Raw genomic sequence first — 17,249 nt, forward strand, 5'->3', positions numbered from 1 at the left:
TGTAGCAATGTGGGGGTTAAGGGGGTCCTGCCACCTTTGGGGGGTGGCAGGGTGGTGGGGGGTCTGGGGCGAGGACTCGGAGGTGGGGGTGGTTAGAGACCCCTATCAGTGCCAGGGAAGGAATTCCCTGGCACTGAGTGCTTACCGCCATGGTTTCATGGTGGTTCCCAACCCCATGCAATCCATGGCGGTCAGCCGGATCTTGATACAGCCAGCGGTCTTGTGACAGCCGCCGGGCTGGAGACCCAAGTCTCCAGCCCAGTGGTCGTCTCCTCCCTGGCGATCGGAATGAAGAAGTGGCGGATGACCGCCATGGTCATAATTCAATTTTTTTTTCCGCCAGCCTGTTGCCGGTAATACCACCACTTCTCCGCCGACCGCCAGGGTCATAATGAAGGCCATAATCTTTCGACCACTGTACCCAGTGATTCACACTAGCAAACAGCAGGCATTAGGTTCTGCTCTTTATGGAGTAGAACTGTGGGGCCAAAAGGACCTGGGTAAACTTGTTGCAGTGGAGAACCATTATTATGACAGTTATAGGCACTCTCAAATAGTGCACGTTGCTGCCTGCCCAATCTACAAGAAAGTGTCCCCTTCAGGCCCAAGTAACTATCGGCCATTCAGTCTGATTGACTGCGCACAAAATGTGTTTAGTAGAATTCTCCTAGACTGACTTCTGGTCTGGATGGGTGAGAAGGAAGCACTATCCCCTCTGTATGCGGGCTTTCGGAAAAGGACCAGTATGGTACACCAAGTTTTTAGATTACAACTCGTTTTTTAGAAAACTATGGTCTTGGGGAGTGGCTGACTCTGTTGCATTTGTTGACCTGCGATCAGCATTTGATCTGGTACCTGGTGCAACACTATGGCGGGCCTGGAAGACCTTTTGATTATTATAAAAAAAGCATCATAGAAATAACTTTGCCCAAGTTTGATGTGGCCAAGTGGGTGAAATGACAGAACCATTTCTGGTCGGAAGAGGAGTGAGACACGGTTGTGTCTTACCGCCTACCCTCTTTACACTTTATGTTAATGATTTAAATTCATTCTTGACTCAATGTGATGGAGATGCTCCTTGTCTGGTTAATCATAAGGCTTCGGCCTTAATGTTTGCAGACAATACTTTACGGTTATCAAAATCCCCAATGGGGCTGATGAAAATCCTACATTGCTTTGAGAACTTCTGTAACCTAAAGGGACTAGAGATAAATGTCGCAAAGATGAAGTACATGGTTTTAAATCCCTGCCTTATCTCAAGACCTAAACTCAGGTTACAGGGGGTCTGTCTGGAGCGCATGCAGGTACTCGACTATCTTGAGCTAATACTCATAGAGTGTTTAGTTTGGCAATGCTGCATAGGTAAGTGCAATTAATATTGTAGCAAAACATTGAGGCTCTAATCAGAACACTACAGATGTCGGTGGTCATTACAACCTCGGCGGTCTTTTTGAAAGACCGCCGAGGGACCGCCGTGCTGAAGACCTCCAGTGCAGGCAGTTTTCTGCTCGGCGAATTATGACTGCTGGCAGCCCTCCGTCCTTTTTCGGACGGAGAGCCGGCAGCAGTCATACTGCCGGTCGGCTGAAGTGGAGGTTTCTCCACCTCCACCGCCCCATCATAAGAATACCGCCCACGGAATCACGTTCCGTTCTGGTGACGGGGTGCTGGCGGCGGAGCAGCCACCATGGATCTCGTCCCCTCCCGGAGGATCAACGGACTATGTAAGTTGATCGTCCGTTAGGGGAGGGTGGGGGTGGGGTGTTGTGTGTTCTGGGAATGTCTGAATGTCTGTATGCGTGTATGTAGAGGGGGTGTGTGAGTGCGTGTATGCATGCAGGGGTGTAGTGTGTTCGGAAATGTGTGCGTGTCTGTCTGTATGTATGTCTGAATGTCTGTATGCGTGTAGACGTGTATGTCTGTATGTGGGTGTGCGTGTATGACTGTTGGTATGTGTGCAGGTATGTGTGTTGGTGGTGTATGCATGCATGTACGGTGTGTGTCTGTGTAGCAATGTGGGGGTTAAGGGGGTCCTGCCACCTTTGGGGGGTGGCAGGGTGGTGGGGGGTCTGGGGCGAGGACTCGGAGGTGGGGGTGGTTAGAGACCCCTATCAGTGCCAGGGAAGGAATTCCCTGGCACTGATAGTGCTTACCGCCATGGTTTCATGGTGGTTCCCAACCCCATGCAATCCATGGCGGTCAGCCGGATCTTGATACAGCCAGCGGTCTTGTGACAGCCGCCGGGCTGGAGACCCAAGTCTCCAGCCCAGTGGTCGTCTCCTCCCTGGCGATCGGAATGAAGAAGTGGCGGATGACCTCCATGGTCATAATTCCATTTTTTTTTCCGCCAGCCTGTTGCCGGTAATACCACCACTTCTCCGCCGACCGCCAGGGTCATAATGAAGGCCATAATCTTTCGACCACTGTACCCAGTGATTCACACTAGCAAACAGCAGGCATTAGGTTCTGCTCTTTATGGAGTAGAACTGTGGGGCCAAAAGGACCTGGGTAAACTTGTTGCAGTGGAGAACCATTATTATGACAGTTATAGGCACTCTCAAATAGTGCACGTTGCTGCCTCTCAGGTTAGACAAAGTCTTTAGGCAAATTTCAGAGCTGATCAGATTTAGGCCTATTGTTTACTGGAAACATGTGTGGTCCACACCTGAGCTCATGCTTTAATGTGAAGGGCTGAAAGAAATCATGACTATTGTTGGTTCAGCCAATCTTCCATGGATTAGGTATGTCAAATACTGTTTGGTTAAGATGAGGTGTGGTATTCTGTGGCATGAATGACCCCTTGGGAGTTTCTGTTCTCAGTAAATTATTCTTAAAGGGAAGATACAGGCAAATGATAATGTGCCATTTACAGGTGTTTGTCTCCAGGGGCAGACTCTCCAACTCATTTCTCCTGATCAAGGGTGATTTTAAATTTGAGCAGTTCATTGATTAAATTGACCCCCCTCAAACTAGGAAGCTGTACTTACAGTTTAGATACAGCAGTCTCCAACTTGCCACTTTCACCTACAGATGGGGCTGTGGAATTGTGCCAGCTGAACATACTTGTCCGACTTGCGAGGAGATGGAGGAAACAGAAGGGCATGTTTTGTTCTTTTGCCCAACTTATCAAATGGCCAGTAAGAAATTACTTGTACTGGTTTGCCGGATCGTTGTGGTAAGAAGACATGCTGAGGCGTTGCGCTTTCTAAAATCTAGTATCCCTCTACTTATTATCCATGTAGAGAACAAGGTAAAAAGCAAGTATGTCAAGAGCGATTTTGAGTGCCTTAGATGTCCAAGACCATGAGTCTCATATTCAGGTAATAATAGTTGTACAGTTAACTTGAGGATGTTTGTATGATCTGGTTCCGTAGCTGTGGTTTACTTATAATAATGATTTGTTTTTATCCATTTTTATTTTATGCTATATTTATATTTTTATCTCATGGTTTTAAAAGCCAGTACAACTTTACGCTTTTATGGCAATTTGTCGACTACAGTACTTTGTTGATTAAAATGCGCAGAGGCCAGTCAAACATTATTTATTATGAAGTCAATCTAGTTTTAAAGGATAAGATTTCTGAACATTTTCTATAAATGATTTTAATCTAAGGGAAAACATTTCATGTTCATATGTACGTTTGAGCTGCTAAAACTGACATATATTGGTCACCATAGATGTTTCATACAACCATATGTAAGACTAATTGCCCAAATAATAAAGGATATTTACTAAAGTTGTCCCTACCAACCATTATAACTCTACACAGGGGCCTATTTGATAAAAAGTCAAATTTATTTTCCAAGGGGAAATCCCTAAATGCCATACATATTGTTACAATTTTTAGAATGTCTCCAGTTTCAATGTGGTCAGTTGTCAACAAAACACAAGTACAGTACTAACCATTTGCAATCTAACATTTATGAAAATGTGAACACCTCATTAAAAGTTTGTATTTAACTCTCCAACAATTAGGAGCCACTACAGAGTGAGTATTATAAATTCAACCTCAATTTCCAAAGGGTATGACCAAGGTTCTGTAGATAATTTTCCATAAGAAGCAAAAGTGGCTATGGAGAGGAAATCCCTAATCATGTATTCATTTGAAAATAGTAATGATAAATTGACAATCTTAACTTAAATTAAACAAAACAAGGCAATAACACGATTGATGTACTGATGATAACTTTCCAAAGAATGTCAAATAAATACTTATACTAACAACAATTAACGGTGTCTTCAGTCTTAAACATTTTTCAAACATGTAGGCATAGGTCACATGATCTTGTGAGACCCATTACTTGGCCATACTTGAAGAATAATCCTTGTATGAAAAGGTGAATAAGGCACCCTTGATACTATTAGTGGGAACAGCTGATGGTAGACTCACTTACTAAAAAACAACATAATAACAACATAATAATGAAATAAAAAAAATCTTACATCCATCAGACCCAATGGTTTTGACAAAGGCCTTTGCGTCCTCTACATTCTCTGCTGTTGCTTTTATTAATGACTGATTCCATGGTTCAACTCTGTGGTCAAACAGTATGAAATTGAAATGATCGTGTTCCTTGATATCCTCCAGTATCTTAATAAGAGCTTCCTTTGTCTGGTGAACAAACAGATTATCATTATTATCAGACATGGCATAGCTGAATACCATATGCCACTTCATTACTAAAACATGCTTTTTATACTTAACTCTATTTTTAAAAACTCTAATCAATCAAGTTGTTAAAGGTCTCATCTAAAACATGCAATTTTTAGATCAGATTGATTGCAATTAAAAACTCAAAGTTCTAGATCCTTACAAATCAACCAATTTAATTTTAAAACTATTAGGGATCCAAACCCTCTGGCTCCACTCCTGAAAGAAACTCATTCTATCACACCTCGTTACTGTGTCATACATTATATAGGTATATACATATCGACCTTGAGGAACTATCTGCAGACACAGGTGGTGCAGGTCAGTGGCAGACCATGTAGTTTCTGTGCTTGGGAAACTGTACAGCTCTGGTTCTTCATATTGCTTATTTGTGTAAATATTTTGTTTGGGTATGCCGATTTCATGAGGCAACATTTGTTCATCGGACTACTGAAATACATTCACATAATGTTGCGGTTATGTGTTACTCTGCATTCATTGAAAAAGTCCACTGAATTTTTACGTTATTTTTATCAACCAAAAACAAGCGCAGTAGGTTGTTCATAAATTATAATAGGGCAATAGTGGGTAATAGAGACTGAGGTGCACATATTAAAAACACACACAAAAATGGTATTGGTGCTTGATTTAGTGCTTTTGTATTTTAAGAGATGAGTGCAAATAGTGCTCCCATCTGTCTTTCCTCAACCACTTACCACCTGGCACCTGATTGCATACTGGGTGCACAATTTCAATTTGAGCCCCTGCATACACTAATTAGGTTTCCTAGTGCAGCTGCTAATTTAACATTTTTACTTTGGCCTCATCTTCTCCTCAGTCCACAGCTTCTCTCTAGTAATCTTGTCATACAAAAGCGTTCAATGGTTAAACGATTTATTAAAGGTGCCGAAGACACTAGCTGATTGACAACCACACTGGTTAGTCACAAGAATTCTAACTGGACTCCTCGCTTCAAACCCCAACATTTCAAGGACGTACCTACACATTTTGAAAATCATAGAATAATCAAATATGAGCATTGTATGCTTACAGACATTACATGATATTCATTGTTATATAAAACAAAAGAGAAAAATAAAGTATTTGAAATAAGAGAGAAGAAAATAAAAAAAGCTTGGAATAGTAACAATGACCTTTACACATTGGTAATGGTTATGAACTGAAAACACCTATAAATGTTGCTGACTAATAAATTTGCTGAAATCAAAGAATTGTAAAAACCACAGGAAAACTTTGAGAAGTGATAAAAAACCACCTTATCATTGTCAGGTTTAACTAATAGTATTTACCTAAATATATCAGGTTTGATTATAGTGTGTGAACATCTCCTTAACTTCAAGATGGTTGAATATTTACTTCCCTGAAACTAGTTTTCCCTTACAGACACACCTCCTTTTTCAACTTCATCGTACACTTTTACTACTCTCTCACAATTTCATCATTGTCCACTAAACACCACTACTGCTGAGCCATATACTTTTTCAATCCTAACTGGAACCCTAAACTATGAATCTCCTTTCAGAACATGTCTCACTTTCTTCACACGAACATTACCTTCTTGAAATTTGCACAATTTCATATCATGCCTGTTATGATACTTTTTTTTATTCTCTGGTAATTTTAACTTTATCTCTTACACTTCCATTCAGCTCAGTTACAGACTTGACTTTTTTTTATCCATTTCAACATTCAAGCTGGAGCAAAACTAGTAGCAGGCTTCCTCCGCTCACAAAAATCAAAGGTGAGACTTGTGTTGAAGTGTGTGGTGTGGTTTGAAAAAAACTCAGCATGGCTCTAATAGCATTTACTAAAATGCAATTACTGGCCGTGGCCAACTGAATACAATGCCCTAAAATGCTCTTCTTCCTTTTAACTGACCCAATTGTTTCGAAAAACCTTTAAGGTGAGTAATACCACTACCTGTGAAAAATTACATTACTTCTTTGGATCCCATTATCCAAGACCAACGCTGCTGGAAAAATGTGTCCTTTGAAAGCTCACTGACTGCCTTTGACCTGACTTCACTAACAAATTTCACTTCGGGAGATTTGCTGTTATAGTCAACAAGTACAAAAACTAAATAATTTTTTTTAGAGAGAAGATTGAACGGATCCACAATATTAATACTAACTTTTATTCCTTAGAATTGATGGCATTTCTATGGGCTGAAGTGGAAGTGATCTAACTTTCAGAGACTTATAAGAACTTGTATAAACTATGCAATCTTTTGTTGCCCGATCAATTTCTCTATCCATAGAGGGGCACCAAAAACCATTTAATGTGTTGTTTAGTCAGCATGCAATCTAATTGTCCATAATGTGCCCAAGTTAAAATCTCCAGTCTTAAACTTGGTGGTGGAATAAACTTATCCTCTCTTAATAATAATCCATCTTCCACGGTTATTTTATCTGCAACTTTAACAAATAGTTGGAGGTTTCTGTTCACAATGTTTTCTCTTGGACACCCAAATTTAAAATATTGCATAGCTTTGTTGAGAACTTCATCCTTATTCAAAGCAGTTTGTCAGACGTCTTCAGAAAATATACTAACTTCACACATTTTAACTGCTGCTACTATGCAATCTTCTAAGTTGTCATCTCCTTCCTTTTCTAAACTATCTGAATGTGCCTCTTTTATTGGGAACAGTTAGACCTGCCAGTATTAGTGTGATCTTTCCTCAAACATTTTACTTTTCTTCCACTATTTTTTCTGATTTAGTCTTTGCTAGCCTTAGAACTATGTGCACTTTACCACTACCAACCAGTGCTAAAGTGCAGGTGCTCACTCCTTAAAACATGATAACATTGGCTTATCCATCAGCTGCCATATATTCAATTTACTTGTACATCCCTAGGGCCTGTAAATCAAATGCTACTAGGGGGTTCTGCAACACTGATTGTGCCATCCATTAGAGTAGCCCTTTATATATGTCTCAGGCCCCCATTGCAGCCTATGTGTGCAGTTTCTAAACTGGAATTTCGACATGGCAAAAAAAACCTTTTAAAAAACAACTGGGATGCGAGGTGGATGGCGCGTCATTTTTTCAGCCGTGTTGCAGGTGGTGATCCCTGTGTGTGGATTTCAGTTCTTGTTCTATCAGCTTCACCTATCAAGGGCCCAGGGACTGGATAGGGCACCACTTGGCAGGGCAGGAGTCTCAGCAGAAAGTCCAGGTGCTGGCAGAGGAAGTCTTTGATGACCCTGAGACTTCAAAACAGTAGGCAAGCTCAGTCTAAACCCTTTGAGATTCTTCACAAGCAGGAATATACTACAAAGTCCAGTCTTTGTCCCCTTTCTCAGACAGAAGCAGCAACTGCAGGATGGCCCAACAAATCACAGTCGCAGGCAGGGGCAGCACTTCTCCTCAGCTCTTCTCCTTGGCAGAGCTTCCTCTTGGTTCCAGAATTAAATCTAAGAATCTGGGGTTTTGGGTCCACTACTTATACCCCTTTCTCCCTTTGAAGTAGGCAAGCTTCAAAGGAAAGTCTCTGTTGTTCACAAGGTCCTGTCTTGTCCAGGCCTGGCCCCAGACACATACCAGGGGGTTGGAGACTGCATTGTGTAAGGGCAGGCACAGCCCATTCAGGTGTAAGTGAGCACTCCTCCCTCCACTCTAGCCCAGATGGCCCTTCAGGATATGCAGGCTATACCCCAGCTCCCTTTGTGTCACTGTCTAGTGGAGATTCACAAACAGCCCTGCTGTCAGTCTGACTCAGACAGGAAATACACAAACAGACAGAGTGACAGAATGGTTTAAGCAAATAAATGCCCACATTTTGCAAGTGGCTTTTTCAAACAGACAATTCAAAAACCAACTTTACCAAAAGATGTATTTTTAAATTGTGAGTTCAGAGACCCCAAACTCCATATCCTTATCTGCTCCTGTTATAAATTGGGTATTTGATTGGCAGTCAGGTTACCCCCCTATCCAAGCAAGGACCCTCACTCTAGTCAGGGTAAGTCACACACAATCCAAATTATCCTGTGCCCACCCTCTGGTAGCTTGGCACTGAGCAGTCAGGCTTAACTTAGAAGGCAATGTGTAAAGTATTTGTGCAATAAATCATGCAATAACACAGTATAGCACCACACAAATATACCACACAGTGTTTAGAACAATATATAATATTTATCTGATAAGATGCAGGTCAAAACGATTAAGATGCAAAAAGTATATTTTGAAATATCACTGTAAACATGATATAAAGTGTCTTTAGTCTCTTAAAAGCTATAAATGTCTCTTGCAAGCACAAAGTACCTGGTTTGGATTCAAAATCTCTGCAAGGAACCGCAGAGGAGGAGGTGCATGGAAAACAGGGAGGTGTGTGTGTATTTCTCGGGCCGCATACGGTGATTCGTCATTTATTTTTCAAGCAGGGAAGGCTTTGCGTCAATTTCCGGCGCTCGGTCTTGGGTCCACTTATGCAGGGTTTTTGGACGCCCCGGGGATGATGTGTTAAAATCTGGCACCGGCAGGACGCAGTCACAGGGGCTGCATCAATCCGGTGGGGGTTGCGTGGAAAATTCTACCGGCAGGCGCTGGGTTGATTCCTCTCAGGAAGTTGGGCTGCGTGTTTCCGGCTCAGCTGTGCGTTGATCCAGTGGGCCGTGCATTGAATTTCCGGTCGCTATGCTGGCGCTGCTCGATCTTTTCCTTGCTGAAGTCAGGCTGCGTCATTCCGGTTCGGCGTGCAGTGATTTTCTCACCGCGATTCAGGCTGTGTGTCTTTTCTGGCAGGCTGTGAGTTGATTTTCGCCGCCCCGGGATTTCTTCTTGCAGGAATGAAGTCTTTTTGATCCTGAGACTTCAGGGAACAGGAGGCAAGTTCTATCCAAGCCCTTGGAGAGCACTTCTCAGCCCAGCCAGAGAGCAGCAAGGCAGCAGGGCAACAGCAAGGCAGCAGTCAGGTGAGTCCTTTGGGCAGCCAGGCAGTTATTCTTAGCAGGTTGCAGGTTCTAGTTCAGGTTCTCTTCTCCAGGAAGTGTCTGAGGTGGTAGGGGCAGAGGCCCTGTTTAAATACCCAAATGTGCCTTTGAAGTGGGGGAGACTTCAAAGAGTGGCTTAGAAGTGCACAAGGTTCCCTTTCAGTTCAATCCTGTCTGCCAGGGTCCCAGTAGGTGGTGTGGCAGTCCTTTGTGTGAGGGCAGGCTACTGTCCTTTGACATGTAAGTGTCAGGCCCTCCACCCTCCCAGCCCAGGAAGACCCATTCAATATGCAGATGTATGCAAGTGAGGATGAGCATCCTGTGTTTAGGGTTTGTCTGAGTGAGTGCACAAGGGAGCTGTCAACTGAACCTAGCCAGATGTGGATTGTAAGGCACAGAAGGATTTAAGTGCAGAGAAATGCTCACTTTCTAAAAGTGGCATTTCTAAAATAGTAATATTAAATCCAACTCCACCAGTCAGCAGGATTTTGTATTACCATTATGGCCATACTAAACATGACCTTCCTACTACTTTCAGATCAGAAGTTACCACTCAAACATTATATGAGGGTAGCCCTAATGTTAGCCTACGAAAGGGGCAGGCCTCACAGCAGTGCAAAACGAATTTAGGAGTTTTACACTACCAGGACATGTAAACTACACATGTACATGTCCTGCCTTTTGTCTACACAGCACCCTTCCCTATGGGTTACCTAGGGCCTATCCTAGGGGTGACTTACATTTAGAATAAAGGGGGAGTTTTAGACTTCGCAAGTACTTTTAAATGCCAAGTCGAATTGGCAGTGAAACTGCACACACAGGCCTTGCAATGGCAGGCCTGAGACATGATTGAGGGGTTACTTAAGTGCGTGTCACAAGCAGTGCTGCAGGCCCACTAATAGCATTTAATCTACAGGCCCTGGCCACACATAGTGTACTTTACTAGGGACGTATAAGTAAATGAAATATGCCAATCATTGAGAGCCAATTACACATACATTTTTACATAGGAGCACTTGCACTTTAGCACTGGATAGCAGTGGTATCAAAAACAGCAAATACAGAGTCCAGCAGACATCACCAACCTGGGGAACAGAGGCAAAAGTCAGTGGAGACCACACCAAGGATGCCGGGTCTAACAGGGCCTTAACATATTGCCCCTTGTTCTTTTGACTTGCTTAAGTGGCAAACTCTTGGTTTATTTATCTGCAGTAATGTAACTCCCCCATAGCACAGTGTAGTGCGCCCAAACGGACACACTGCTGTATCGGGAAAGGCGTTCCTGAGATCCAGTGTGCTATTTCTTGGCCTTGTTGCACACATGTCTACTCCTTAATATTGGATAGGTCCTGTGAAGCACCAGAGCATGTGAAAGCCGCCATGTCTTTAGACACATGGCCCTGTTAAGAGCCAAGGTGCTCATTTGAAGTTGGTGTACGGAGCACACCACAGTATACCACACTCCCAACTAAAGGGGTGCAATGAAACACTCCCACTCGAGGGGTGACAGGGAGATCCACTCCAGCCCTCTGAAGCGATATATGAAATGGTTTACTTTACACAAGTGTCACTTATGCCGATCGGCTGACTGGAATTTTTCTGCTTTTGGAACATTGTGAAATCACACAGAGTTTTCAGCTAACTCTGTGGAATTCCGCTGCACACAACTCCAAGAGTTTCACCCACCCTTAATTATAATTTCTTAGTTAAATGATATTTTCATGTTATCTTTAATTTATTATGCTTAGGAGAAATGCACCTATAGTCTTGTATTCGAATGTTGCACACATGTCTACTCCTTAATATTGGATAGGTCCTGTGAAGCACCAGAGCATGTGAAAGCCGTCATGTATTCAAATGTGCATTGAGTCCTATGCTAAGCTGGCTGAAATGTTTTTCTGTCTTTAACCTTCAACATGGATTTTTTCTCTTGCCTCATATCTCTTTTTTTGCTGGTGCATCTGCATAAGTCTCCAGTTAATGAAGAGCTTATTTTAGTAGTAGATAAAGGGGCATGTGAGGATGCATTGCCAAGGATGAGAAGTTCTTGGACATGAGATGCATCAAAGGGCATCCCAATGTTGGGTTTGTGAGATGAAAGGCAAATGGGAGTTGCAGATCCCGATTTGTGCATGTAAGGTGGGAAGTTACTGGTGATAATGACATCATTTTTTAAATGTTTGAAAGGTTTAGAGTGATGTTTAGTTACTTAGATATCCAGTTTTACTTTGCACTTTGACTAGAGCAGACCCTTAGAGAATTAGGGCCTAGTTTAGACATTGGCAGAAATCTTGTCCACCAAAACCCTATTCCCTATGCCCATAGGTGTTCAATAATGCAATAAAACAGTGTCTTAATATTAAAAGTTAAATACTAAAATCAGACATCAAAAAGTCAATTAAAGTGCATACATAAATCTAAAAATTAGCTACCCAGTCTTATTCTTTAAATTAGCTAGTCTGAGGCGCCAGATTGATTCGAGGAATTTTGCCACTGGTAAAACTACCTCGGCAGATGGATCAGATTTAAAAATTCTCTCAGCATACAAATGAGACCTGGCGCCTATAGATTTGCAGAGCGGGATAATCCAACAAGCTCTTTGTTTGTGATATGCATGACAATAAAAGAGAACATGTGAGATAGACTCTTTACGTTGGCAGCCCATTGGGCAGAGCTTGGAACTATTAGTGGAACAGTGCCAATTGTACGTTAGAGAACACAGAGGGAGGGACACTATTCTGAATCTAACAAAAAGAGCTCGCGCAAATGGAGATAATGCTATATCCATAGAAGGCTCAAATTCATAGTGGCATTTGAATAATAAATAATTATCAGACATTGACAGCAGAACAATCTTAGTAAATTGCACAATCTGAGCGTTGTGCCAAAAAGCATCCTTCAGTAGCTGCACAGTATTTTTCGGAACGGAAGGAGGGTCCAACCAATAGGACCCAAAACCTAGATGGAATAAGGATTCTTTGACATAAGTACACCATTTTGTTTTACTAATAGTGTTGCTGCCCACCAATTTGAGAAGCCCACAACGAAATGGAGAAAGGGCATCTGTTATCCAGAGCCGGATCCAATATAGCAAGGGCCTTAAAGCAGCAATCTGCGAAATGGAAAAAAGATTTAAATCTATACGGATGGGCAGAGATGGAGTGCTAGAAGGAACTTTTAACAATGATTTCAAAAATTGATTTTCCGCCCTTTCCAAATCCACCAGGTTACAATGGCCCCAAAGTTCAGCACCATATAAGGCCCCTCCCCCCCGGGCTTGGAATTTATATGTTTCAAGGGCGGGAGACATTGCAAACTTGGGAGATCTAGAAGCAAATCTTACAATGCTACCCGCCCTTTGCTTCAGGCACAGTAAGGATTTCTGGCGGTGTGCATGCCAAAGGTGTGAGTCTTCCAGTTTGATACCTAAGTAGTCAAAAGTGCCCACTCTTTCCAAGGGAGCGCCATCTAGGTATACTGGTCTCTTCATTTTGCACCTATTGTCCCCAAAGACCATATACTTTGTTTTTGCTGAGTTGATTTCCAACCCATGGTCTTTGCAAAACTCCAAAAATCGTGATAGCAATCTGGAAAGGCCCATGGCAGTTCATGAGAGTAACAGGGTGTCGTCTGCGAACAGTAGACCGGGGAACTTCTGGCCACCCAAATTCGGGGCATCACCATAACAATCTAAGAGGTATGGGATGCAAGCGTTGATAAACAATAGGAATACACAAGAATTTTACCCAAACACTTCAAATGAAACCTCGACATGTGGAATATCATCCAGATTACTATAGGGTCACTCTGTGCATTAGGATCTACTATAACTATTGTCTCACATTCACACAAAGATAAATCCCTATCTCAACTACGCCATTGATTACATCTCATGAAAAACACAACAGTTTAGCAGCCATTTACAATATGGTGTCTTCTACACCATTTAGTACTATCCCGGGATCTGAGGCCACACCAGACTCGATAACCTCTTCCACTTCTTTACAACTCACACAACATTCAAAACATCTACTCTAGACAACATTCATCCCACAAACTAAACATGATCTGCTGCGATTCACAACCCTATTGATACTCACTCCTCCATCAGTGATATGACTCTCTTCTGAATCTTTACAACTCCACCAGTCATCCAAGATCTGGACATGGGCACTACCCTAGTGGGCTCTGGGGACTAAATAATCTAAAAACAGGGTTCTAGCTCTCATGACTTCAATATCCAAACCATCCTACACTGCTACCATCTGGAAACACATTTTTACAAATTTCCAGAGTTCTTAGAGATAAGGTGGAACATAACAATACTGTATTATCATCAAATTACAGTAACCTGTTTGGTCACACATTGAGGGCCGTATTTATACTCTGGTTGCGCCGAATTTGCGTCGTTTTTTTCGACGCAAATTCGACGCTAAACTAACGCCAACTAACGCCATATTTATACTATGGCGTTAGACGCTTCGGGCGCCAAAGTGCCCGGAGTGTGCGTCATTTTTTAGCGTGAACCCCTTCCTTGCGTTAATGATATGCAAGGGAGGCGTTCCCGTCTTAAAAAATGACTCCCAGGCCTTTACGTGGTATTTATACTCCCGGGCAAAAATGACGCCCGGGAGTGGGCGTGGCCAAAAACGGCGCATTTGCGCCGCTTTTTAACGCCTGGGTCAGGCATGGCGTTAAGGGACAAGTGGGCTCAAAATGAGCCCAGAGTGCCCTCCCCTGCCCCCAGGGACCCCCCCTGCCACCCTTGCCCACCCCAGGAGGACACCCAAGGACGGAGGGACCCATCCCATGGACATTAAGGTAAGTTCAGGTAAGTATTTTTTTTTTTTTTTTTGTGGCATAGGGGGGCCTGATTTGTGCCCCCCTACATGCCACTATGCCCAATGACCATGCCCAGGGGACAGAAGTCCCCTGGGCATGGCCATTGGGCAAGGGGGCATGACTCCTATCTTTACAATGATAGGAGTCATGTTGATGGGGGATGGGCGTCGTTAAAAAATGGCGCAAGTCGGGTTAAGACGATTTTTTCGACGCAACCTGACTTGCCCCATTTTAAGACGCCCATACGCCATTTTCCCCCTACGCCGGCGCTGTCTGGTGTACGTGGTTTTTTTCCACGCACACCAGGCAGCGCCGGTCTGGTAGCGCCGGCTAACGCCATTCAATAAATACGGCGCCCGCATGGCGCTTCAGAATGGCGTTAGACGGCGCTAAATTTTTTGACGCTAAACTGCGTTAGCGCAGTTTTGCGTCAAAAAGTATAAATATGGCCCTGAATTTCAGAGACGGGAATAAAAGTTAAATGGTTTTATTGCAAATGCAAAGCCAGCCATGTACTCCTTCCCTTAGGGTCATGCAGATAATAGACCTTGTAGTAACTCATGGCCTGCGTTTTGGAAATTGCCGTTTTTTAAATCACAACTCTAGACCCACCTTCTACAGAGGCCACTACAGTAGCATTCTGGATTACGTTATTTTTGATCTGCAAGTCTGGCATTTTATAATCAATGTTGAGGTTGGTTCTCGGTACACTAGCGACCATGCCCCTTTACAAATTGAATATAATGCAACTCTTTTTTCAGGGCTCACTCCACCTTATGTTTTGGATGCTCCCAATGATTGGCTGGAATTATCCCGCAATAGGCGTGAGGTGAGATGGTCTTCGTTTTTGAAATCCAATCTGCTTAATGATAAGCTTCACGACCTAGTCTCTTGCCACCAGCTTTTTGATGACTCTATTGTCTTATCTCCCTCAGAAGTTATGTCCTTTCATGCGACTCTTTTTATGGATCTTAAGGAGCTCTTTACTAAACCCCCCTCAACCCAAAACAATTCCTCCATGCCCAATTGTAAGTGGTTTGATAAGGAGTGTCGGGAGGCTAAGAGCCTCTTGTCCAAAGCTCTAAAGCTAAAGAGCCGGGATACTATCATACATGCAAGAAGGAACTATGCTTCTACTTGTAAGTCATCTAAACGTAAATACGAAGAAAAATTGTGGGAGCGTCTGCTGGAGGCAGCTAGTGCCTGTGACCTTAAACTTTTTTGGACCCTGGTCTCACGCAGAGACCCCTCCCTTTCATCTACTCCTGAATGTCACATTGATGCAGAATCCTGGCTCTCCCATTTTCGGGAACTTTATGGGTCTTGCTCCAATCTGGACAACTCTCCTATTGATTCTTCATTGTGCTTTTCCCCTGTGTCACCCTTTACCCTAAAGGAAACTGAGCTGGCAATCCGTGCTCAAAGAACAGCGAAGGCTCCTGGCTTAGACAGTGTCCCCTCGGACCTGTATAAATCAGATTTATCTGTTTGGACCTGGTACATTAATAGGCTATCGAACATTGTTCTGACATCCCGTTCTTACCCAGATACGTGGAAGGTGGCTATTATCGTCCCCATACATAAAAAAGGAGATAAGAGCTCCCCTGGGAACTACAGACCGATTAGTCTATTAGACAACATGCAAAAAATATTCTCTTTCCAGTTGTTATCCAGATTAAAACACTGGATAACCAAAAATCATGTTTTAAGCCAACTCCAGGCTGGTTTCGGGGACAAGGTCAGTACCATTGATCAGGTCTTCCGATTTACTACCATCAAGTGGAAGACCGTAGAAGCAGACGAAGGCCATTTATTTGTGGCCTTTGTCGATTTGAAATCTGCGTTTGACCTTGTCCCGCGTGCTAAGCTCTGGGAGGTCCTGAGCAATATTGGAGTTCTGGGTTCTTTGATTGATGTTTCCAAGATCTTTACTCTGATAATTACGCCAGAGTGCGCTGGGGTTCGGCTGGTGACCTGACCCCAGCTTTTTCTACAACGCGAGGTGTGAGGCAGGGGTGCGTCCTTGCGCCCACTCTATTCATAGTCATCTGGGTCACAATGACTACAGTGAAGTTTGGACGTCTACCTAACTGGTTTCATGCTTCCCATACTTGCAGAGTTGAATGTCCCCTTGATATGAAAGCACCTGTTCCAGAAGTGCTGGTTGTGGCAGAGAGGTGACAGGCGCAGGTTAGTCAAGCTGTCAGGGTTCAAACTGAGCTTGCAACAGCACTCGATCAGTCTGAGGGGAGGTCTTAAGCAAGCCACAGATGAAGCAGAAGCAACTAAGGGCCATATTTATACTTTTTGACGCAAAACTGCGCTAACACAGTTTTGCGTCAAAAATTTTAGCGCGAGCTAACGCCATTACTGTGCGTCGTGCGGGCGTCAAATTTATACTTTGACGCAAGGCGGCGCTAACCACAGGTGTGAGTCATTTTTTCTGACGCACACTGCTGCAGCAAGTCACAAAGCAAAACGATGCAAACGCGACGTAACTCGCTTTGCGACCCCGCACACCGTATATGCAGCGTTTTTTAACGCAATTGCGCAAAAAAAAGCCGCAAACACACCCATCTCAGCAGAGGAGAGCCAAAATGGATCCCAGATGCACCAACAGACCCCAGGAAGATGACAACAGACCAGGAACCAGCCAGGAGGACCCACACAAGAACCAGGACACCTGTAAGAAGAAAAGAAAGTGTCGCTTCAGTGCAGAGGAGCAGGAAATTCTGGTGAAAGAGGTGACGGAACACCAGCACCAACTGTTTGTCACATCAAAATTGCCTATTAATAGGAGAGTGGCTA

General features: G+C 43.4%; 1 protein-coding gene across 1 annotated transcript in view; it reads right to left on the reverse strand.

Moving 5' to 3' along the window:
• LOC138259000 (inter-alpha-trypsin inhibitor heavy chain H3-like) overlaps window positions 1-17,249 on the reverse strand; it is a 554,189-nt gene that overhangs the window by 285,830 nt on the left and 251,110 nt on the right. The window contains exon 9 of the mRNA XM_069206373.1: window positions 4,445-4,613. Coding sequence (XP_069062474.1) covers window positions 4,445-4,613 — 169 coding nt within the window. The remainder of the gene's footprint in view (window positions 1-4,444; window positions 4,614-17,249) is intronic.

The sequence above is a fragment of the Pleurodeles waltl genome, chromosome 9 (assembly GCF_031143425.1).
Source record: "Pleurodeles waltl isolate 20211129_DDA chromosome 9, aPleWal1.hap1.20221129, whole genome shotgun sequence".
Lineage (NCBI taxonomy): Eukaryota > Metazoa > Chordata > Amphibia > Caudata > Salamandridae > Pleurodeles > Pleurodeles waltl.